This window comes from Orbicella faveolata, unplaced genomic scaffold (assembly GCF_042242905.1).
Source record: "Orbicella faveolata isolate gen_17 unplaced genomic scaffold, um_ofav_v1 contig_3, whole genome shotgun sequence".
NCBI classification, from domain to species: Eukaryota; Metazoa; Cnidaria; class Anthozoa; order Scleractinia; family Merulinidae; genus Orbicella; species Orbicella faveolata.
In genome coordinates, this window is record NW_028301558.1 from 5,307,996 (window position 1) to 5,333,452 (window position 25,457).

The window sequence follows — 25,457 nt, forward strand, 5'->3', positions numbered from 1 at the left end:
TGAATATTATTTTATATTTATTAAGACAAAAACGCGGGGAAAATTTACCTTTCCTTCTTCGCTTAGATTCCGGTGGAAATTTCAGTTTGCGAGAGGTTTAAGAGAGAATATTAGACTATAAACTTAAATAAATTATCCTTATTGCCTTTTGCCCTGGCTTCAAAACTTTACGTACCGATCACTATTTTTTCTTCGGCAGTATAAAAAGTTTATTAATCATATATCATCTTTGATGTATTTGTGTAATATTCTTATAATTATAATTCTGTCGATGGTGTCGATGGCCTTCTTATGAAACAGGATGTTTTCTTTTCATCTCTCTTTTCGCAATTTGTTTTATGCGATATTAAACGTTTCTTGTCGGATAAACACTGAAGTTTTTTTCCTCTTCGCTCGCTTCTCCGAGCTGTTTTGAATTCAAAAGATTTCTAACGAATCCCGACTTACTTATTATATTTGTTTAGCTTTACAGACGATTTATTCAGCTAATAGTAACTCGAGGTAACGAACTCGCCAGTAAAATATTCATTATTGGTTATTCGTGTCACAGGCAAAAATCCAATAGTACTGGCCGCGATTTTATCGTTTTTTAAGCGCTTAAGTCAAATACCATCGAATGAAATTTCAAACAAGAGTTTGTCACAAAGAACTATTGTCCATTATTAAGAGAACTTACAGTTAAACAGCTGATTTAATTCGACTTTAAATATACACATCTCTTCCCTCGATCACCGAACGAAGTCGAAGTTGACAGCTTACACGTTTTCTACAACTTCCTCACGAAGAGGCCTTCCTTATACAGTGCTATGATCTGGTGAAACTATTGTTTTTTGCCTCTTTACAAGATTTTTTTTTTTTGCGCGCCAGAGATCTATTATTGATGTATGCTTAAGTATCGGACTGATCCCTTTTAACATACTATAATTTAGATCTTAAAAAAAAAAAAACATCTTTTAATATCGTGGCTTTTTCAATAGGGAATTGAAAGGTCGTGAACACCTTATAAGGCGGGAAAACATCGGAAGCCGAGGCTTCTAATCATACGAACTGATCTGCCAAATAAAGTTAAATCCGGTCACTAACTATTTCCGTCCGTCAGCAGTTCTAAGGAGTTGGTTTTGAAATTGTAACTTATCAGTGTCTGCTCAAGTTAACTTTTTTTAGATATCGCTGTAGTTTGCGCAAGACGCAGAATGTTGCTCTGCAGGGGCGTGCGTGCGTAAAATTTTATGGAAATTATTTATGAAGCTAATATAGTGGTTCTAAACTTCGCGTGAATGTGGAGTATATTTTTCTTCTCTCGAAATCTATATTAGCGCGTTTCTGTTTTAAAGGATTATCGGAAAAGCCTTTTATAAACATCTTTGTGCCGGCCTTTCTTTAGATCGTGTTCAAGATAATTCTTTTCCAAAGCACCTTTCGTGAGGTCCGTTCGTGTTTACATTTTGTTGTCACTTATCCGGGATGTTCTTCAGTTCACATTGTTGTTCTAAGTCGTTCAAGTATATCAGGACAAAAGCACGAACCCTAAACATCACTAGAACGAAAAAACATTCTTTAAATTACAGTTTGCTTCATGTTATCCGCCCGAAAAAAAAAAATGGCGTCGCTAGCGCTTTCGTGCCTCCAGTCCATGCCAACGAGGTTGCATTCATTCCCAGTTCCTGGTCGTTGATAAGTGTTGTGACAAAAATTTAGGGTTTTCTCACTTCTGTTTAGGTTAACGTTTTTCAACCCGCGATAACAGGTGCTACTTCTACTGCAGAATTACACGTTGGAAAGCTGTAAAAAAGCCATTATAAACGACGGTAGAATATTCCCATGGAGTGCGAATTTGAGTAACAGAGACATGTTTAAGTTTATTCCCCTTAAATTCGACGCGCTTCGTCCAGGTTTTGTTTGCAACGACAAGTGCAACCGCGGTAACACTGCGCTCTAAAGAGAGCTTAAGATATTTTAAGTTTAAACAGGATAGTGAAACGACTGAAAGTGAAAAGTTCATTGTGTTGTAGAAAACGAATGCTGTTTTTGTTTATAAGGGTGTCCACTCGCTCGCTCGCCTTTCTGGCAACGGACCAGTTTGAGGCCAGTTCAGGGAAGTGATGTGATACGCTGAGTGGCTCGCCTCTTGTTCTATCTGTCACTTTTTACTCACATCATCTTCGCCAGAAAGACCAATTAAAATTTAAAAGCGTCGTTTGCGAGCAAAACAGCGCACATCCTGTTATGAAATGAGCCTTTTATGAGCGCGCGAAAATTGTTTATTCTCAAATAGCGGAGAGGGTAAACCCGTTGCCTGGGTTAAGACTCGTCTCTAGCGAAGGAAACTGTGTTAGTCAGAATTCAGCGAAGCGTGGTAATTATTCTAAAGCCACGTGGCATGTGGGCCAGCCCCCGATTCAACGGGCGTCCAATCAGCGGCCAGTATTTGCCGGTATCTTCAGTGACATGTGACTCGACCCGGCTGGTTTTCTGCTCCCACTCACACTTACTCAAGAACAACATTTCATTGATTCGTTCCCTGTGCAAGGGAAAACATGGGCTCTCCCGAGCATTTGGTGTGCTTTCACTGCACTGCCACAAGATTACCGGCTGAAGAATCGGACACCGAGGAAGAAACCATCACTGGCATCTCGTGGATCGTTGTCGATGTCAAATCAAACCAGGTAAAAAAATTCTTGCGGTAAACTTGTTATTAGATTGTGTAAGCTGTGTCGGGGTTTCCCTTTGCCGGATGCGAAAAAAAATTCTCGAGGGCTCTGGGGGCGATGTGAAGTTAGAACAATGTAATGTGAATTATAATTCTAACGCTGTGTTCGTTTATGCCGAATTAGCTGGGTTCCGTGCATAGATGTGTTGTGAAATCGGGCCTGTCTGGAGCGAACGATGCGTTAAAACAACCCACTGCCAAGTCGCCTGTGACCACTGAAGCTGAACAACTCGGGGAAGCCTTAGAAGAGGTAACGTTACCACTCGTATGTATTTAATCCTTCATTTCCGTTCTCCTTTTGTTCGATCAACAACAAGACACGAAAATGTCGCTGTTAAAATCCTCCGTTCTCTGTCGTCCCTGACGTTATCCCGTCCTCGGAACAGCGCTTGTGGCCGAAAACAGAGGAGGGAAAATTTCAAGATATGTCATGTAAAATTCATACATGTTTCATTGGCGTGTTTTGATCCCGTTCGCACGCTTGAGGAGTTTTGAATCACACAGACACAGTGACAACCAGCCAGGGCCGAAGAATTTTCACCAGATATATTTTTTAAACGCTCGACAGGATCAAACAGTACTTGTTTTTTGTACATTCGGCATTGCCATTGTGATCTCCCAGGTAAACAGGGAGACGGGCCCACAATATAGGATTTGGTCGCGCGCTAAACTCGAGACGGAGACACTGAGCCGCTCGAAATTCAATTCGGGAGAGAAAAAAAAACTACTCCGCGGGAATGAAATATTAAAAAGGGCTCACAGTTAATTCTAACAAGGTTTTTTCATGAGGTTTTGTGTAGTAAATATTTCCAAGATCAGAGATTGTATCTTGGGTTGCGGCGGTCGGACAAACCGAGAAAGCGCGACGGGAAGAGTGTATGGGGCCAAATTTCCACGACCCAGTACGTATTGAATATTCCAAAAAAAATACAAACAGCTTTTATCTTCCCTTTTGTTGATCTCTCGTATACTTGTGTGGCCAAGCATATTCCCATAGTTTCCAAATCGTTGGGTGCCCGGTTGTTATAAATCTCGGGTTTTTATTTTTCTTTCCCTCCGTACAACCCCCCTGCGCATGAAATATTATTTTCACTATCGCCTTCGTATACAATATTCATGATCTTTATCGGCAGTTTAGAATGAAAGTGTTAATACAGCTCTCTTTGGGCCAATGGTATATTCGCTTGTTCAAATTCGTGTTTAGACGGTTTTACTGGTTTCCCCGGAAATACGGGAAAGCGCAACAGTTGTACACACTCGCAAGGCTTGTTAGTATTTTTTTTCGAAGGCTAGAAATTGGAGATCACATCGGGTCGAGACTTAGAGAACAGCGCGATCGATTGTTCGATATCATGTGTTCCACTTGCGATCGCGTCTAAACGCGTCCCAAAATAAATCTCAAGTCTCGACTGATTGTTCCTTGAGTGTCACGTAAATGCCCGTTCGCTTATTAGTCCAAAAGAACGCTTTCGTCGCACGCGTGCTCTAAGAATAAGTCTTAATTGGCTACATTCTCGAAGGATCATTTTCATAATCAAATCATCCTCGTTCGAGAATTTCTCCGAACGTGTCTCTAGTCGATTACATTCGCTTCGATTCGTTGCCGCTGAAATTTGCATTGGCGTTCTGATCGAAACGTTTCAAATCTCCTTTAGCGCGAGTGGGCGGCTGTATTGTTCTAGAACAAAACCTAGACGCTTCTATTTTCTTTGGTATTCTTCGGTGAATAACAAAAATGTACGGATTTCCAGTACCCACTGTAAATATCACACTGCGTGAAATTTTTTTGTCCCCTCTATTGTTTTGCCACTACAATTGCGGCTAACAGGAAACCCCTCAAAATCTGTCAACGTCAAGTGATTGACAGTTAGTATTGTCAACGTATGGAGATTATTGGTCGATATATTTGCATAGCTTCTCAGTGTTTTTTTATCTAAAAATATGCTAAAGTGGTTGGTCATAAAAATTAATAGTACTTTTTCACTGGCTAATTCTAATTTGGCACAGTTACTTTTCTTCCCAAGATCTTAAAAAGCTTGTTGCCACAAGCCTTCATTCATAATTAATTTTTAGAAAACTGTTTGTTTCTCTTCAATTTTAAGTTTTACCTTTCTCTATTTTGATAAGTGTAAAGTGTTTTCTTTATTGTATGATAAAAGCTTTTGATAATGATAGCGTTCTCTAGATGAAGACTTGACTGATAACCTTCGGTTGTTAATCTCTACTTATTTCCATAATTTACAGACACCTTGTCTGTCGAAATATTTTTACATCTCATGTTGAATGAAGGGTATAGCTTGGTTTACAAACATATTAAATGGAAACAAGCAAGCAATTTCCACCACCAGTATCTGCATTCAGAAAAAGTGACGAGAGTGATATTTAATCTGTAGCAGAAGTGATGATTGTAGCAATCTTCTGGCTCATTAATTTACTTGTGTTAAACCTGTCCGCTCTCAAAGCACCAATATTAATTTTAAGAGAAACTGTTTATCTCTTAGGTGACTTATTATAGTTTCCTAAGGTTTCTTTCTCAAAATGATATGGCTTAAGAAGAATTACAATATATCTAATAAGCTTTATTAGCGGATATGAATTCATCAAAAATGGATAAAAACTTGAGTTCAAAAGTAATTTTACATTATTGTGCTTAAACAATGTAACAGACTTTCAAAGTATTTAACTTTCTTTGTTATCGGAATCACGAAAAGTGGGATTTCCTTTTAAACAAGACAGTAATGCAACAAGTCGTAGGTTGTCTTGTTGTGACTACAACTTCCCTTCCAAGGCTAAATAAATAATGTTATAATTGTTTTTTTGTACAGTTTGACAACTTTGTTGAAGAGACTCTGACATGCACAGGGGAAAGGTGGTGTCTTGTGACAGATGGACAGTTCCCACTGAGACATCACTTACATTTGGAAGCCGGCAGGAAGAAAGCCAAGTTGTCACAACACTTTTATAGCTTTTATGATCTTAAGAAGGAAGTCAGAAAGGTGGTGAAGCATGATTCTGACTTTAAAGACCTTGAAGAAGTGGCTTCATGTATCCTTCCTGAAGCTGATGGTGGTCATGTTTTTGGCAATGTTTACTTAGAGCCCCAAATACGTAACCTCTTTAGGTATGGACCATAATTGGAGGGGATTGCCAAACCATAGTCTTGCATAGCACAAACTAAAACAAATTGTGCAAAGCAAGCCATAGAAAAAAAAGTGGTGCATGGAGAAGCTAACAAGTATATCTTGTGGAACCTGAAGATGACAAAGATTCTTGTTTTGAAAAATTCCTACTCCCCACCCCCCCCCCCCCAAAAAAAGTATATGATAATAATCATCTTTTACTGACTTCCAACCATTTCTTTTGATGTTAGTAATTTGTGACTTTGTCAACTTATTTCAGGGTAGTTTCCCTAGGTTATTGGTCATTTTTTGTTTGTTTATTTTCAACTTCTTGGCCATGGATTATACTTAGAAAGGAAAATATACCGACTATGATGTTGACCGCTTTTGAGACTTAAAGAGATAGACAGTTCCTAACTCTACCCTCCCCACCCCCAATCCAAGGGGAAAATTCTACCCTGGCTACAGAGGTTGTTAGCTTTTGGCAGCATTTACTTGTAGGCATGATTTTAAGATACTAAATCATTTTCAAGGTAGTTTAATAGCTAGAGCTTCCATCCACTGACTGATTACTGTAAAGTTCTAGTTGCCCCCCACTCTAAAAAATCACCCCACCTTTTGAAAGTGGAATTTTTTTTATAAGTCCCCCCTCTTTGATAAGCTTCATCCCCTCCTTTGGGAAATAAGATTTTGTGCATCAACTCTCCTATTGTCTGCTAAGACATGCTCTTCATTTACATTTGGAACTTCTGTTGTATTGTCAACATATTTGCCATTTCCACTGTTTACAAGTCAGTAAGAGTCAATGTTTAAAGATGTCAACAAAGGTCTCTCCCCCCCCCCCCCTCTAGTAACACCCTCCCTTTCTGAGGCTTCACAGTATGACTGCAGATGATTGCATTGCAGACAATCACAGAATTGTAAGCCAAATGTGGAACTGCTATTGCCTGAAATATTATACACATCTGCAATTGCAGGGATCATGCAATTTCAAAGTAATGAGCAGGGTTCAGTTCCCTATGATGGCCTGCAGCACACATTTGTTATGTGCAATCACAGAAATGAGGTTTACAGATTAAATAACGATATCAAATTCCTTTGAAAAGTTAAACATGTTTCCTAGCTTGGAAATATCATTTCCTTGTTAACCATGTAAACATTAAAATTGTTCTTCAAGTCATTCTCTAAACTTTTGAGAACATCAAAATGGTTCAAGGAAGTTGAAATGTTTTGTTTGTGTATGTTTTGAAGGCATGCTTTTAGTTTTCCCTTAATATTTCTGACAGACTGTAAAATTGATGTAAATAACAACAACCCAGCCGGTCTGGAACATTGCAAGCTTATGGCAAGTGTGGTTCAGTATCTCATCAAAGAAGGTAAGATTTGTGACAGTGGGACACAATATACTGTGTTTGTAATTATACACATTCATTTGATTTGATTGACATTAATGTACTTTTTATGTGTTATACCTGATTTGGGTTCTATGCCTGTATGGGTTTAAATGCTTGTCTACTACAAAGAAATGCTACCAGCCACAATTTAAACATTGCAAAAGTGACATTTTCCTCACCCATGATTTAATGCAATATGAAAACTGTTTAAAATTTTAATTAATAGTTTATTATGCAAATCTAAGCAGGACTTCTGGAGACAAGAAAATGCCATGCACATATCGCTTTATTTGTAGTCAACATGCAAATGCACAAAATAATGTTACAAGTGCAAATCTCACTTGCAAGCATAAGCATTGATGATCTGTGTTGCCTATCAACATTTGGTCATTTAATGGTGCAAAAATAAAACCAGCACTGTGATGTGGTTTGAGCAATGGCATGTGAAGATGTTGTGGAATCCTAGCCTGGTGAGATTGGCTTTCTCTAATTATTGATGACAGCTAAGTAATTTATCTGCCATCAACAGAAAGAAGCCAATCTCAGCAGTTCAATATATTTGGTTGTCATGGTTATATACGATAAACATCCCTTAGTTTCAGTGGTCTTACCAGCCAGCTTGACAGTTTTAAAGCAACTGCTTGCTTACATTATGAGACTAATCAAAGTTAAGAGAGTGAAGCTTTTGAATGAAATGTTATACCAGCATTATACAACAAACACTAACATAGCAGCACCTTTTACTGGTATCCCAGTTTCTTTAATGATCTGGCAGAAATGTTGTTCACACCTGTCTCCTTAATGTGAATTCCTAAAAGCTTCCTTGAGACCAAAAATTGCTTTGTGTGAGGGGACACCACTGTCATGTACTCTGTAGCTAACAGACTTTTGCGATGTACAGTCAGAAACTAGCCAGCATATGTGAAATTCCCAAAACTCCAAAAAGAAAAACTCATCAAAATACTGGTCAATTTCTGTCAAAGGAACCTAGACTTGTTCCTGTTACACAACTTCCTTGTTGCGTTATTGTGTAAGGCACTTCACTAACAGTGCCTTGTTCCATCTGGTGGCCTGGTTGTTTAAAAAGGGATTACGTTAATCCTATTACCATCAGCTTTGAATTTGATCTATAATACTATTATCACAAGTTATCAGGAACTGGTTTCAGTTTTCTTCACCTTTGTGTTTTTCTTTGGGTGATGATCTTCAAGGGATACTTAAAGAAAATGCCTTTAAGCCTAGGATAACTTCTAATTCTCACATTTAGCAGCAATTGGTTCTCAGACACTCTGAGCTAGGTATATAAATGTGCACTTGAAGACAGGCATTACCTCTCCAATTCAGCTGAAATATTATAAATTGCACATATTTGGAATTTCATAAACAGTTCAAATACTCATGAGAGAGTCACATGGAGTGAGTCTCATGAATCCTTAAGTCACTCACATGTTTGTTCTGTCAGGTCACAAGTTTAAAGATGTTGAAAAGATCAGTGGGAAGTATGAGCCTGGACCATGGTATGGTGCTTCTTTGCGAACAAAAAAGTTGGTACCTTGAGATATTAGTCCATTGTGTGGTTCTAGAAAATATCCATGCCCACCCCAAGGAGTGTTACTGGAAATTCCAAGGGAGAGGGGGCTCTCAAAAACTAGAATTTTTAAAGAAAGGGATGAACCAAAACTGGAATTTTCAGAGGGTTCATTTACCAGATAAAGTTTCATTGGAGGTGTATATTGACATTTTCTGGAACAATTTACACATTTTGTAGTTTTAATAATATTAATGTAAATAAAATGTGATGTATATTCCATTTTGCTTACTGGTACTTTAGTTGTTGTTGTTTTTCTTTAATACTTTTTCCTCTCACTAGGTTAGTGATTTTGTTTCTTTTATTAGTTTGATTTTTAGTTAAAGCTAATATAAGATATTTAACATGGAAATAATTATTATATTAGTTTTATGAATATTTTAATTACTTCTAAACTAAACAAAGTTGTGTAAGTTTTATTTCACACTAGAGCAGAACTTTGTTCACAAAAGAAATGGCTAGCTTTCTTTTTCTTTCCAAAGAGATAATAGAAAGTTTAGGAGAACTGACACTTTTGTGGGAATACCTTATAACCTTTATCTGGCTGTTTCCAAGTCTTTTCAGTGTCTTCCAAACATCCACCTGGGACCCTACAGATACCATCCATTGAATGAATTGAGCACCCTTGTTAAAATAGAACTTTTCACTTCACACTTCGCAGAATTTTTTTAATGTCTTAAATTAAGTTTCAACTCCAAAAAAGTTGGAAGTTTTTTATGAATTGGTATTATAATTTAGATTAGCATGTGACATAGTTATTATTAGAGTAACTGAGAAATACTTAATAAATTTGTAACGTTTTTAGCTTCCACTATAACTGTAAAACTGTAATTGTAAACTTTGGACTGTAATTATTATAAAGAGCTATTGAGCTAAAGCAAAATATTGCTATATAAATAAAGTATTATTATTATTATTATTATTATTATTATTATTATTATTATCGTATCTATAACAAAATTCTCGATCGTGATTGGTTCTCCAGGCGCCTATTTGTCACGTAATTGGCATACAATCACGTGGGTATCAAATTACAGGTATCCAATTTGAACTTTTCATAATTGGACACCTGTAATTGGGTACCCACACGATTTGGACGTCAATTACGTGCGCTTTAATGGCTTCCTTTGCACTGTTTTCAAAACTTTTGAAAAGCGTTACAGATGTTTTCACACAAAAGAAGTTCTCAAGAGACATTTCCTAATTCTGAAATTTGTTTTAGATACGATTAATTAGTAATTGGACCTCATGTCGTGCAATACAGGGAGTAATCGTGCTCGTAATTTCAAATCGGCTTCGCACTTCGCGCTCGTCTGATTTTGAAATTACTCGCGTGATTACTCCCTGAATTGTACTCCACTCAGTCCAATTACTATTACTTGTTATTATGATTATTTTGATTATTATTTTGATTATTATTAATATATTTATTTAATACTCTTCATCAGCCTTGGTCTTGTACTTGATGACACAATTCTAAGAGCGAGAGGTCTTCCATGGCAAGCATCAGATCAAGATGTTGCAAACTTCTTCAAAGGCCTCAACATCCTAAAGTAAGTAACATAAAATTGATTGTTACTGGCATAATTGCTCAAAATTCTCTTTGGCTTAACTTTTCTAGCTAGAAACATAGAAGGACACATAGTCAGTAGAATAAAGATGCAAAAAAGGAGATGAAATTGAGTTGTTAATTTTATCTTTGTCTGTTGTGCATCTTAAATGAAAAATTCTCTAATCAAAATTATAATTTGATGTATTACTTTCACTTTTCAAAATATTCTTAGAGGAAATACACTGGCACCAAACTGGAGAAATTTGATATGTGGTGTTTACAATGGATTTAAAGGAGCTCAGTCACAGTTTGCGCATATTGAAAAGTTTAGCCTCCATTTTTCAAATTCATTGTTTGTGGTCTGTGCTAATCTTCTCCATCCTTAGTCATCCTTGTTCCTTTATGGTTTATCATTATGTCTTTGGTGTTTTTATATCTTATTAAGCTGTTATTTTCAGGTTTCCTGCCATTTAAAGGTAATTTTGTATGTGGCCATAGTAACTCAAACTACCGTGACTGAGCTCCTTTAAAATCAAAGCTGTTCCACTGTATAATAAACAATTATTCCACGAGTGTGTTGGACATGAGATGGTTGATAGCCAACAAGTCACGTAGCACCAACTTTGCTATATTCATCTCATATCCAACAAGCACGAGTGGAAAAATGATTGTTTTATTAAAAATGCCCCCAAAACATAGAAAACTAGACTAAAATAGAAATAAAAACGCTCCCAACTCACATGTACGGCAACCATATTTGTAGAGCATGGTATAATGGCTCATAACCCATGATGGCTAAGCCAATAAAAACTCTCGAATTACATTATCCAATGATCCAGTTTTTAGTAATTGTAGTTATTTCGCAGGGAGAGGATTTGTTTAGTGTGATAGCTGCTTGTGTTGGTATCATTACACAATTTAACTTAGTCATAATGTTTTTTTTTTTTTTGCCATTATTAGGGGAGGGATCGCCTTTTGTTTAAATGCCCAAGGAAGAAGAAATGGTGAAGCATTTATAAGGTTTGAGAAAGGAGAACATAGAGAACTTGCATTGAAAAGACACAAACATCATCTTGGAACAAGGTACATTGAGGTGAGTGGCAATGAATTACTTTAAGTTTTGTGTGCATTGTCCTATGGTGATCTGCAGAAATGTTCAAAATATTTTTTGTAAACACTTTAAATTCAGTCAAGCATGCAGCCCAAGTGATTTGACACAATGGACCACCCAAACTGCTTATCAGTGATTAGTTTTACTTGTTACTGGTCATGGCAAACTAAAGTGTGCAAGTCATGGGAATAGAGTTCAAGATCAATGCAGAAAAACATCCTTATTTAAAACCATTTTCCCAAGAAAATCCGTACAAAAATAAGGAAAAGAAAGAAATGTTTCTGTCTTGATCCCCTATCAGTGAATTTTACTATTCTCAGTTTGTTTCATTATTTTGTCTTTATTTGTGGTGTATTCAATCAAGCAATCAGCCTCCCAGCTTCCATTTTGTTGTGCAGTTACTCTTTAAATGTCTATTTCTATTTTGATTCAGGTTTACAGAGCTACAGCACAGGACTTCTTAAAAATTGTCAGAGGTAATTTCTTTTTCTTGAACCTTTTTTATCATTCGTACTATTTTACATGATAAGACCAGTTTGATTGTGTAAAATTGTGGAAATTGATGACAAGTTGATTCCATTCTGGAAGTGGGCAGAGTAGGCATGTATATGGACCAAATTTGGTATGTTAAAATGCTTAGAACAAAGTGGGGAAAAAAGTTTCTTTTTTTTTGCAGGATGAATGGTATAAATTTTAACAAAGATTCTGGACATATGTTACTCAATACATGCCTTTTTGTTTCTACAAGCTATGACAGTATTTTGACCAGTACATAGTTAAAGACATAATCGAGCAAAAAAAAAAATTCCTTGTGGTGTTACTTCCCAGTTTATTTTTATAGTAATCAATTTATATATTAAGTTATGTTAAAACAGTGTTAATAGCAACAGTGTTACTCCTAGGTCCAGTTGATGTCACGCAGATTGCTGCCAACTTTGTTTCGAACAAGGCTGATGTGATTATCAGAATGAGGGGACTTCCATTCAACACCAAGGAGACAGAAGTTGTGAGTTCCCTTGTCTTAAAATGACAATGAAGAAATCAGGTTGTTCAAGTTAAATTTGTGCCCTTTGTTACAAGGATGAACCCATCCTGGAGCTACACTGTATTTTTTCAAATATAATTTGGCTTCTTTTGATAATATTTAGTACTAGAGTGTAGATCAATTGCTAGTTAGGAAGTAATATAGTTTACATTTATCCAAGAAATAGTGAGGCTGGTCTCTGCTATGGCCAAAATAGTTAATTGCAAATTCTATATGTGAGAATTACAGTTTTTTACATAGTGTTACAGAGATACCTGAAACTAAAAAAAAAATTGTTCACTTCAAAACCTCATAAACAAACTAATACCGGTAATTAATGTTTGATTAATAAACATTAATTCTGTCATCTCATGACTTTGAGTTCTTTATTACCGGGTGGCATACTGGCAGCATACATGTACAGGAAAAATCTTAGTTAACTAATGAAGTATTTCTGCTCTTATAAGAACCAGTTTTGTATGTGGAAACATGATGCTTGTAGTTTGAAAAGCATGTTTTAGACTTTTTTAAACTAAATAGCGTTATAATTTTGTTGTTCTGAGAGTTATAACTTGTTTGTTGACTCCTTGCAATTTCGTTAATGCTCATGTTTGTATCACATCCATAGATTGAATTCTTTGATGAGGATGCACCAGTATTCAAAGGAGAAGCAGGAATCCTTATGGTCAGAAACAGTTTTGGAAAAGCTACAGGAGATGCATTTGTTCTTTTTGAAACAGAAGAGCATGGATGTGCAGCATTAAGAAAGCACAGATGCACACTGGGCTCCCGATATGTTGAGCTGTTCCGTAGTTCCCAAAGTGAGGTTCAGCAAGTTCTGAATTCTTACAGCAACTTCTTGCACAACTTTCCACCTATCATGTTGCCACCCCTTCCTCAACAACCACCATTTCACCCTCCTTTCTTACTTCCCGGGCCATGCATTAATGGCATGAACACCAAAGACTGTCTGCGCCTAAGGGGTCTGCCATTCTCGGCAACAGTGCAAGATGTGTTAGACTTTCTTAAGGAGCATGCTGCATTCGTCATTCCTGGTGGGGTTCACATGGTTTTTAACACCCAGGTGAGTTTTATCAAGAGTACATCTATTTCTATGAGTTGTTTTCTGTATAAGATGCCAGACATGGGGTATGTCTTGCAGAAGTCCTGACACTTCTGAAAGTTTGGGATAACTTTAAACAGCTTTAGAACAGGCTTTTGCCCAGGATTTGAAAAGGAGAAACCCCAAAATGCCAAAATTTGCTTTGAGGTCATCCCAAGTCAACAATAATTTTATAAAGCAGAATGCGAGAACATTATAAAATAATTTGTTTTCAAAGTGATTATCCACAAATCACCTAAAATGGCCATCTGGTTAAAAGCCTTTGAAGAAACCAACGTCTCGCATAGCTACTCTCGAAATGCAAAAATTAGTTCTATTTTAGTCTTTAAACACTAGTCTGAAATGTTAGATGCCTTTTCACCCCAATCACTGTACAAATAATAAAGCTGTAGTACTATTTGTGATACTCTGAGCATTCAAGGCTTCTCAGGTTGAGCCTTACTTGAATAGTTGGGAAAGAATTCTTGGAAAAGACATGTTTCTGATGCAGAGCCTCTTTCCACCTTAAGATGGAGTTGCCTGATAGTAAGTGTGTGGAACTCTAGTTGAGAGGTCACTTGGTGTAAGTTTTACTCTCACAGTGCATCTCTTCATTCAGCAGTATGAATGGGTTACGGGCAAACTGTAAGGCAAGCTAAGAGGATGCTGGGGTTAACTTGTGATGGATTAGCATACCATCCAGGGTAGTAGCAATAATGGCTGTCGTGGTCCAGGCAGAGACATTTTACAATGACTGAAATTTTGCTTCTTTATACTAAGGGTCGACCCTCTGGAGATGCCTATGTACAGTTGGTATCTGCAGAATGTGCTAAAACAGCCACCACTGATCTTCACAGACAGCACATGGGAGAGAGATACATTGAAGTGTTTCCATGCTCAGGAGTCGACATTGCTTCAATCATTACAAGCAGCACAATCAATCAAACTAAGATGACATCAGTCAACAATACTCCCTACAGTCATCCATGTTCGTACCCTGTGACCAATGGCATGGTCACCAGTCCAAATGGGACACATATGAATGGACACACAGACAATATAACTGCTACATCTGCTTGTCGCAGTCCAACAGGCATGTATGTACCTCACTCACCGACATACTTCAACTGTGTCATGCCTACAAGTGGTATTGGAGGAGGCAGTGTGAGTTATTATCCACCAGCCAGTACGAATGTTAGGATGAGAATGTCACCATACTTGCCGCAACCTTACGAAATGATACCCTTCTTTCAAGGATACCAGGTAATCCAACAACTTGGCCAGAATTAACTTTCACTTAGGGTGAAGAACTTGTTTTTTCAAGAAGAAAAAATTGCCTTGTCATTAAGGTGTGCCAATGTTAAGTTTCATCCCAGATATTGATATTTAATTCACCACTGTAAGTTCTGTTTGTGCAAACAATTCCTCTGACTACCAAATAATGCTAAAAGCGGTTACCATTAATCATCCTAATCAAAAGCTAATAAACCAAATGCGTACTGTTTACTTGCAGATTGCAGACTATGGAAGGTAGTTGAAATAAAGCAACACTGAGTTACAGAACAAAATCAACTCCAAGTAGTCCTTAATAGACAATAATTATTAATAGTCATAGTACATGACAAAATCACTTTAGAAATGATAAATCAAGATGAGCTCATAGAGTCTAGAGCTTACGTAGCTAATGCTGCCTGCTTAACAACAGCTCAAAGTAGCCAGAGGTCTCCTCTATCTTTTCTGGTCACAGAGGAAAAAAAATCAATAAATTAGTGCAAGTTTTGGTGAAAACAAAATATCAATGCAGCAGTTTTAAGTATGTAACCACACTACCAAAATTCTCAGTAAAACTTTCAAAAATTGTGAAAGATCTTGCACAAAAAAGACACTAATGAAAGGTGTTTCAGAAATGCTTCACTTTCTGTGTACCTTCCACAATAAAGATAGAAGATAACAGATAATTTGAATGAGAAAAGTTTAGTTTTAACAAAAACTCAACAGTGTGAAAAGTTCTGAAAATAACATTGCAATGGAACAAAAATATTTAAAAGTGAAAAATAGTGGAAGAATTGAGATTAAAACGAGAGCAAAAGTTTGTGACACAAAATTGATATCAATTAAGATTTATGTTTTGAATTAATTTGATGAAAAATGACAAATTTTAACATTCTACTTGATAAAGTAGCCATGAATTTAGTAACTACTGATAATCAATTATTTCATGCAAAGGCATCTCTAGATTTTAGGAAAACCAACAAACAAACTAATGTGCAGTAAATCAATTATCAGAATGATAATGTATAATAATTACTATGAATTGTAGAAATGTTTTCAAAATACAGATTTTATTTATTTTATTCAAGCTGGAACCCAAGACACCAGTTCAACATGCAATCTTTTCAGCCTCAATAAAAATGAACATTCAATTTTCTCTTGTTGGTGGTTTAGAAGAGTACAATGAATCATAGCAAGAACATGATTTAAAAACAATATAGCCTTTGACCAGGCTGTCATATGCTGTGGCACAAGCAAAGGCGAAGCTGCAAGAGATAAGTTGGCAAATGCCACTTTTTTTCATGCCAAGTCCCTCTGGCTTGCTTTGCTCTCCAACACATCTCATGGCTTGGCCTTTGCCACAATGCAAAATAGCTTGCTGTTGTCTATATAATAACTATTAACAGCTTCTCGCCGTTTGTACATTGAGACATAGAAAGATCTGTCAACTGAATTAAGCCTTGTGAGGCTGAAAAGGTTCATTTGGCTGTCAGCTGTAAATTAGAGCATAAACGTACATTGTACAGTTATGTAATTAGTATCAATTTATGTTTGATAGTCAGATTCAAACTAGTTTTTAGAACTTTTGTATTAGTTGCTAGTCATGCAGGAACAAAGCCATTGTTGGCTTAAGCATTATATAACAAAGCTGTACATTGCAATCAAAAGAGTTTGAATTACTGATTATAATAAATGCCGCAGTCTATCTTGTTAAGAAGTTAACCCTTTGAGCCCTGATTTCTACAGACGAACTCTTCTTCCTGGTGTCCATATGTTTTGCACAGTGTCATTTAGGATAATTTGATTATGTGAAGTCTTTGATTGATCTGTTACTATTTTGCTCTCTGTGGCATACATGTTTCAATTGAGTTTGATTTTGTTTGTTTGTTTTTTTTTACAAGAAACAAGAGACTGATCAATTAAGGGCTAAAATGGTTACATCCTAACAGTGGCATGACTTTGCCAAGAGACTTGATTGATAATTATGTTAGAGTGGATAAGATTATTTTTCAGGATTAGAGGAACAATGTTCAGTCAAGACTGGATCATATTCATAGACCAACAAATAATTTCTCCAACATTTATTTGTCTCTAAACATTGCAATATTTATGGGCAAAGTTTTTGAACTGGCCATATTGTTTTTATTTACTTACAACTAATTATATGTTTGACAAATAACTGTGTATTACCAGTCATTGCAAGGGCCAGAATGACAATCTGTTCAATCACAGTCAAAATACAGTTTTACTACAAGCTGAACATGTCTGCAGTGAAAATGAATGTGAAATATAAGCTATATGTTAAATTGACAGAGAAAAGAGAAACATTATTTTAACAAAAAGAAGCAGAAACATGACAATACATAAAAGCCAGGAAAACCAAATAAAAATTACATGTTTTAAGCATTCAGGCAAAGCCAGTGTAATTTAATTGCCATTAATAAAATTGCACTAATTATATTTTCAAAATGTGCTGGTGGTGAATACGTGCCACCTTCAATGTTTCCTGAATGCGGATCAATCATTGTGATATTGTTACCAAGAATGTCTTGTTATTTCAATCCAGTTTTATTAACTACAAGTAGAAGAAATACAATTTCATGATAATAATTATAGCTATTCCAGGATGTGATCAAAATAACGGTCTATGTTCAGTTATGGAATAACTACCCTTCATGACAGAGTCAGTATCTTTCACGGCAGTGCCATGATTGAGTGCGAGACACTTTATGATATAATCTCCAACCATTTTACAAATCGTAAAGTTTGCATTGTGATATTCAAGGTAACAAAGAGACTTAAGTACAAATAATTATTTTAGCTATATTTTTAAACCTACTAAAATGAGTAAACAATCTCCATTGTAAAATAGAAACAAACTTGTGACATGTCTTACAAACTTTAATACCTGCATAGATATACATTTCTTTGCTATGATTTTTACCTCAAAGCAAAAATCTGTAGCTATCTATATCATACTTAGCTGGAAATGACTGGACTTTCTTGGAAATAAAAATAAAATGAATAGATTGTGAGTTTATTTTATTTACTTTTTTTTTAACTTCCCCTAAACAACAAGAAGTTCTGTTATAGAAGGGACCTGGCAGGGTCTGACCATTCTGACGCCCGATTGTCAGTTGCCATCAAACTGTAAATAGCTGGTAAAGAACCTCTGTATTTTCTACAAGAGTTGCTGAATTGTGTTTAATTTTACCAAGAATACTTATCTAATCATACCTTTTTGGTACACTTTGGCAGCATAACAAGCAAGTTTGGTCAAGTGAGAGTTCATATGTTGGCTCAACTGCACTGCCCAAGTGTACCCAAAAAGCTATGCTTAGGTGTTCACCATAACCAAATTTGGCCAAGAACTTGCCTTATTAGGCTGGTCAGCCAGTCTTCTGATTGGCTAATTGCGTATTTGGGCATGGTAAAATTATATCATATTTTTGGCATTGGTTCTGTCCTGAAGCTGAATTATTCAGTTTGCAGGACACTTGACTCCACGTTTCATGACTGCTAAAGTAATCATTTGCATTTTCTGCTCAAAAGGTTTAAAACACATGAGGTACCATCCCTTTTATAGCCAAACTTTGTTGTGCAAGGTGACACATAGGGATGACCAGTAGCGTAAACTAGCCTGTCAGTCATCTCCTGACCTCGGCCTTATCCCCGCGCGAGAGGCACCTAAATTCTCAGCATTATAATAAAGTGACATCACCAGATGGAATTATAACACACAGAACTTAGGTGTTGCTCATGCAGGGATTAGGCTGAGGGCAGAAGATGACTGACATCCTTTATTATTATTATCCTTTATTATCTTTCCTCATGGGGGCTTTTCATTTCAGGCTAGATAACCAATGGCAGATCTAGGAAATGGTTGGGGAGCCTGGACCTCTTCTTTTGTCACCACTATTTTGGCATCCCCACTGTATGAACAGGCCTAGATTTGCTAGTGATGAAATTCTCACTTCCCCTGTGCTAGCCATCACTCCTTACTGATTTCAACAAAACCCTTGTAGAAAATGTGCATAGCGCAAGTGATCTCCCTGATTTTGGTGGTCCTCAGTTTGTTGCTAATAAGACCATGTTATGTGTTAAATAACGACCATCCTACCCATCCTGGGATGGAGAAATCAAGTTTGTCAAAGAAGGTCCATTTAGACTGATTTTTCATTAAGTAATGGGGGCAGAGTCTCACCAGCTGGACCCTGGAAATGAAACCTGTACAAATACAAGAAGTGTGAATTGTTAGTCCATCATATTCTTGAGAGCTATTGAACCGGATATACTTAAGTTAAATGAGGGTTTTTTGTATTTGTGAAACCTCTGGTTGTCCCGGGTTGGGGCGGGGAGGGACTCCCATACAAAAATGACAGGGGTGCTCATCATACCTTTTAGAGTTTACAAATGCAGTTTTGGTACCTGTTGGGGTGTTCAGCCTCAAAAGGTCCACAGATGGAGCTCTTGCGGTACCTTTTAGGGTACTGAGCCAAAAAGATATGACAGGAGATATTGTGTTATGTAAGAATCGGTACCTCTTAGGGTAGAAAAAAATTTCAAGCCACCCTCACAAAACCGGATCTTGTTACCTCATCATTTGTCTCCATTGGCCTGGGGAGTGGTCAATTATGATTTTATTTAGATTCATTTCATGCCAGATCTGTAGGGGAAAAAAGATTTTATTGAACAATGAAGCTGATACTGCATCTACATGTACGTACATGCCTCAGGTGTCACTTGTCATGAAGGATAAGTGAAGCTGAACCCATCTTGACAATTCTGCCATTTCATTTTATCTTTCCATTATGTTAGACAAAAAAGCTAGCACTGTTTATGTGTACCTGAACTCTCCAGTGCATGGAGTTTCTTCCATGTTAAACTCTGCAACTGGGACGCCTTTCATAGCCAGCATTGGAGCAAACCCTGCTGCAGGGTACACCACAGATGATGTGCCAACCTGTAGGTGTACATGCATGTTCATAATTAACAATTAGATTATGCGCTCTCGATTTCTATGAGGTGATAGTTGATGAGGCCAAAGGCCAAATCAACTATCACCTCAAAGAAATTGAGAGCACATAATCTAATTGTTTTTAATTAGTAGAATTCTTACTAAAATTTACTTCAAATAACAATTTCCCATTATTTCTTGACGTATTATTAAGCTTTGCACCTGAAAAAGGTCGCTCGGATTGAATTGTCATTTAAAATTGAAGTTGTGTGTATGCGCATCAGTTTTTTCAATAATTTCAACTTTTTAAAATGTCAAGAAACCGTAAATGTCCTTCATTTTGACTTCTCAGGAATTTAATTATCCATGCTCATCAAAATGTTCCTTCAAAACTTTGGAAAAATGAAAAAAATGTCGCCATTTCCTAGATGACGTGCAATGGCTCAGCCAATTAGATTACAGCATTTGCATTAGTATACTAGTAGAATTGTACTACTACACTTTAGAAGAGAATTCTATTGGCATTTTAATGCGCAAGCTTTAGCCAATGATTAGCTGAGGTGATGTAAACTTGGCCATTACTGTGCTGTGGCTAGTGGTTGTCAAAAAAAAATGGCAATGAGAGATTTCAAAAGGCTACAGGATGATCAAATTCCAAAAAAAGACAAAAAGTGTAGTCAAATACATGTACATGAGTGCATGTACACAGCTGCAAGTTTCAAATGACAATCAGTGTGTAATTTCCACCTCAAATGTAAAGAAATAATTAAAAACAATAATTATTATTGTTTGTGGGAAACTGAGTTAGACCCTACTGAAACAACAAGATTATTTACTAATAAACTATGGAAAAAATGATTATTTCTTTACCAAAAGACACATGTCACACTTATCTAAAGCTGCATTAGTAGCATTCAGTACACCATGGTCAAGGCTTTCTCCAAACCACACCACATGGGGACGGGCTAAGCTCCCACAGTTGGGCTGCTCACACCTGACAAAAGTAATGCCCTTTGTTACCTGTCTTGACAGGGTAAATTTGTTCAGATTGGGCCAATAACTAAAAGTGACCAATCAGACTGCTCTTTTGCTGATACAACATAATCTTACATGTAGTATTGTCCCAAATGATCCCATTCACTTTTCTTGTAGTTTTATGGCTACCATTTCCAGAGAAGATTCTCTACCATTTCTTCTAAACAATTTTTGTTAACATGTAATAAATCTCTCATTAACCAAAGAGTTTGTGCCAGACCCTCTTAGGAGGATACTGGAAATTTTACCCTGAGAATATACCTTGCTCTTTATTCTTACCGAACTCACTATGTTTGGCCCATACTGTCAAGACCTGCATGGGTCCAATATTCCCCCTAGTACAGCTCCCGTGCTTCGTTTACTGTTAATAAAAGTGAAAAAGTGTCCTTCAAGCAAATTTATTTCCTTTGTAGCCGGGAGATTTGGTGACCTGTAAAGGGACCGCGAGCTTCAGTCTGTAACCTGGAGACTTTCTGACAATCCAGGAGAGTTGGCATCCATGGGTGGATTTTACAAGTGCATGGGCTTCAGTGGCATTCTTGCATCTGAGACTATTTTAGGGGTGAGGAGGCTAATTATTCTTACCTAGGCAAATCTTCCTCTGGAATCTCAGCATCTTGAGCATCGGGATCTGGGGCACTGGATACCAAAATTGAAATAACTAGGTTTTTCTACCATCTTCAAAAGATGACAAAGTTATGGTTCATAACTGACAATCAATCAGTGATGTTTTAGAAGTCTAGAAATGTTGGGATTTTAATGCAATTAAATGCAATTTGATGGGTTCAACAAAAAAAGACGCAAAGACATGAATGATCATTGCAGTTATGTACACACAACTTAAGCAGCTGTTAGGAATTGAATTTGATGAACAAGTCATCGAAACGCCATTCAAAATTATTATTGCTGATTTTTTATTCTTAATTGTTTGTCGAAAGCCACCATTATTAGAAAACAAAGCTTGAATAAAAAATTGCTCTGCTGCAATCTTTCTCTGCATGTAAGTTCAAATATGTGGTCTTTCTTATATTCACTGGCACAAAAAGAAAGGCTGCCATTCATCAGGTAGACAGCAGTTCCTGTATGTTAGTGCAGGCATAGATAGAGTACCCATGATAGTTGTACATGTTTACAGCAAAGTAATTTTGAGTGTAAAATTTTAGAACTCAGGCTTTCTAAGAAGAAATTATTTCATGACAGAAAAAATACAACAAAGAAACAAATTTAACAAATACACAAAGACGGATTGAATGAACAAACAAAATAGTAAATAAATTAAAGAGATTAGACCATTAAACTACTGATGACAGAAGAACAAGTGGAAATGTCAGTTCTGGTAATCAAGGCAAACAAAAGTGTACTGAAAAAAATGCTCATTCTCTTACAAGCCTGCAAATAATTTTTGTCGATAGGCAGGTCAGGACAAAGACAAGTTTTGACCTGACAAAAAGCCAGTCTGGTTGGACAAAAAAAACTGTTTGTCGTTAGACATTAAAAAGAGACATTTGAGGCATTTTGGTATTTCAGTGTAGACTCTTCGCCAAAATATTGGTTGCAAATTCAAATAGCTTAAAAGTCAACTGAGTGTAAAATCATTACTAGCACCAGCAAGGGGACCTTTACATTACATCTGGTATTATTTTACCTGTTGAAAATTGACAAATTTACAAACATTTATACCCCTAGTCACACAAGTGTTTCCAATGTAACAAGTTTCCCACAACATCCAGGGAAAACAGGAAAAGGGATGAAACAATCTCCTGTGTGGACAGCTTGTCAGTATAAAACCTCACAATAACATTCAGAGACTTGAAAATTGACTGAAATGAATTCTTCGACTTTTTCTGAAAGCAAGTTTCCTCTGAAAGCTTTTGGGGTCAATTGAATAAAAAATTTGTGTAATTATTTAAAATGTGGGATTGGAGGCGGTCGTGACTATAAAGCGTGACCAATTTGTACATTCACGCTTTTCACAAAAACATGTCTGTGGCACGGAAACTATATTTCGACCACACTGACAGATGTAAAACAACTATAAAGGGTTAAAAATTAAACTGAGTTTTGATCATATGGACTAGAAAAACATTTGGTTACCTTTTAGAGGTTTTAAAGTTTTTGAAAGCGCTTGCATTCAGATAAACGAAACGTGAGTATTTGGGCCGAGTATTCAGTTTCCATAATATCTTAATCAGGTCAATGTATCACAACTGAAAATTAATTCCACAACACTTGGTGGTAACAAACAACAAGTAAATAGATAAGACCTCAGTTCTAAGTAGTTTTTCAGACAAATGTAATTCAGACTAAATGGGGCTTCATGATCTTTCACAATGCCACCGCAAAATGCATAAATTAACACGCAGGAATAGTGGCGCTGATGTGATGTGTCTACGATTCGACATAACATTTGAGACGGCGCACTGTGCATGATAAAATTATCAGAATTAGAATAAAACAAAACCGATAACAATGCTTTTATGCGTAGTATTGTGTGGCAGTATAACAAAATAACTTGTCCCATATCTGGCCACAAATTTCCAGTTAAAATATTTTTCATTTTAGCAGAAATGCCCGGTCAGAGTGTCCGACCAGGCTAAGCTTTTACCTGTCAAAACCTCAAATTTACCAGACAATTGCCCGAATCATGACTGACTGTTATTTGCAGGCTTGCTCTTAGGATCTAAAATCACAGATTGGTCAGAAAACGCGATGGTAATACAGAGGGTTTTGCATTACAGCTGCTGCAGTTTTATCATAAAAATGCATAATGAAATATCACCTACAATCAGTGACAAAATTGTTGACACATTCACCCTTTTCACCCCCTATTTCCTCACTGTGATCCCTTTTTGCCTTCCTAGCTTGTCCTTTCAGCCCCCCTCACCCCCAAACAATGTTGTTTGGCAATTGCTGTGATTGTGAGGTACAAACAAACAAGATTGAATGGGGGAGCGGGGTCTTTTCCACAGTTTACTGCGCGATAAAAATTATTCCGTACACTAAAAGTACTACTGAAAGACAATGTGTCAACTAATTATGTTGCCAATTGTAGCTTGCAATATGGCTGTACCCTCACCCCTTTCCCTCCAATGCTGGGACAATTGGGCTGTTCCTGTTTTCTGCTACATGTTCACATATAATGCATCTTGTCTTGAACAGTGTACCTGAAAATGAACAGGCTCCAGCTCCAGTACCATGGCATAAAACTCGAGGAAGCAAAGCGACTGCAACTTGCAATATTTTTAAGCTTTATGATAACCCCTCCCTCTGCTCAAATACACCCATTAAATAAAAGTGCCTCCCTGCCACTATACATGATGACCATATTCTTGACTTTAAACCCCACCCCTTGACTAACTCCCCTGGGGTTCTAGTAAACCTCAAAGAACTGAACATCTATAGATATAACCAGCAGAGGGGGGTACTACTGGAGATGTGTCAATGGATGGGGTTGCATTTTCGATAAAGTTATTAGAATGGGGTTGCACAATTCAGGATTTTGAGGGTAGGAAAATTCTGGTAAGTAGCGATTTAAAAATGGGAAGATTCAAAGCAAAAAAGTTGCTACTGTTGTTTTATTACTTAGCAATTGGCTCGCATTACATTCCGTTCTTGAAACACAACTTTAACAAGGTCCACTGAAACATCTGTGCTAAGGTACTTAGTGACTCAGATGAGGTCTATAATTTATTGGCCACAGAAATATAGATTATGATAGGGTAGGGGTTCTAAGAGGCCAGTGGCATACACCCAGCAAAAATTGGCCTATTAGTGCGTCCCCCCTCACCCCTGGCCACCCCCCCCCCCTTGGGATATATATATCGTGGACTTCTTGGGTGCTGTTGACATAACAAGTGAATATGTTGATGGCCCCTTAGCTTATGAGAAGAGTTTTACAATTGAGTATATTGGCTTCTTTATATCAGCACGCATACCAACTACATTAGGACTACCTTAGAAAATATTGACGGCCTTATGCGCCTACTGGCGCTTCGAGAACGGATGATGATGACGATAAAATATTGTAAGATCTAGTCAACGAAACGGTCACTCACCATGAAGTTCTATTACATCTTCCGTCCCAGCTCTTTGATGTAATTCATCAATATTCTGTGTGATGACAGTCACACTTTTCCCTTCATTTCTCAACTTCTTTTGAAACTCTGCAATCGCATAATGCGCCTTGTTTGGCTCTTTCGTTAAAACCACCTCCCGCCTGTAACTGTAAAACTCCCATACTAATGACGGGTCCCTGTGAAAGGCTTTAAGGGTCGCTAAATCTTGAGCTCTAAAAGTTCTCCAAAGGCCGCCAGAGCCGCGAAATGTGGGAATCCCACTCTTAGCGCTTGCACCGGCGCCTGTAAGAACAACCACGTTTTTTGCTTTGTGCAGCAGGTCACGGAATTCTGCCTTGTTATCACTGGTCGTGTGAAAAGAGCTTTTAGCCATGATGATGTTTCGAGGGGTTTCAACCGCTCTTGACCACTGCCTAAACTTCCGCAATGCAATCATTGCACTGATCTGGACTTTGTTTATAACATGACGAAATGCAAAAAACGACAGGCATTCATTTTACTTGTGTTGTCAACGTAG

The 25,457-nt window shown here is 37.1% G+C and overlaps 2 protein-coding genes across 6 annotated transcripts; one reads left to right on the plus strand and one right to left on the minus strand.

The window, feature by feature from the left end:
- Positions 1-315: 315 nt before the first annotated feature.
- LOC110042267 (epithelial splicing regulatory protein 1-like) lies at positions 316-17,901 on the plus strand. Of its 3 annotated transcripts, none has more exons than XM_020747628.2 (12): positions 324-2,666; positions 2,835-2,960; positions 5,536-5,755; positions 7,116-7,205; positions 8,686-8,767; positions 10,260-10,364; positions 11,324-11,456; positions 11,908-11,950; positions 12,377-12,480; positions 13,127-13,582; positions 14,381-14,863; positions 15,114-17,901. In XM_020747628.2, exons 1-12 carry the CDS (start codon positions 2,538-2,540, stop codon positions 15,132-15,134), a joined length of 1,992 nt encoding a protein of 663 aa, XP_020603287.1. In that variant the 5' UTR covers positions 324-2,537; the 3' UTR covers positions 15,135-17,901. The 3 variants fall into 3 exon arrangements, with proteins under 3 accessions (XP_089154183.1, XP_020603287.1, XP_020603288.1); XM_020747629.2 differs by having other exon boundaries at positions 8,686-8,740; XM_089298057.1 differs by having other exon boundaries at positions 316-2,666; positions 14,381-15,199.
- LOC110042276 (NAD-dependent protein deacylase sirtuin-5, mitochondrial-like) lies at positions 16,939-25,447 on the minus strand. 3 transcript variants are annotated; one of them, XR_016209821.1, is made up of 7 exons: positions 24,920-25,447; positions 23,941-24,028; positions 21,450-21,503; positions 20,700-20,823; positions 19,720-19,835; positions 19,468-19,538; positions 16,939-19,099 (listed from the first exon to the last, which is right to left on the minus strand). XR_016209821.1 is itself a non-coding variant. In XM_089298059.1 (6 exons), exons 1-6 carry the CDS (start codon positions 25,374-25,376, stop codon positions 19,036-19,038), a joined length of 903 nt encoding a protein of 300 aa, XP_089154185.1. In that variant the 5' UTR covers positions 25,377-25,447; the 3' UTR covers positions 16,939-19,035. The 3 variants fall into 3 exon arrangements, 2 of the variants coding, with proteins under 2 accessions (XP_089154185.1, XP_089154186.1); XM_089298059.1 differs by lacking the exon at positions 19,468-19,538; XM_089298060.1 differs by having other exon boundaries at positions 16,939-19,538.
- Between the last annotated feature and the right edge of the window lie 10 nt (positions 25,448-25,457).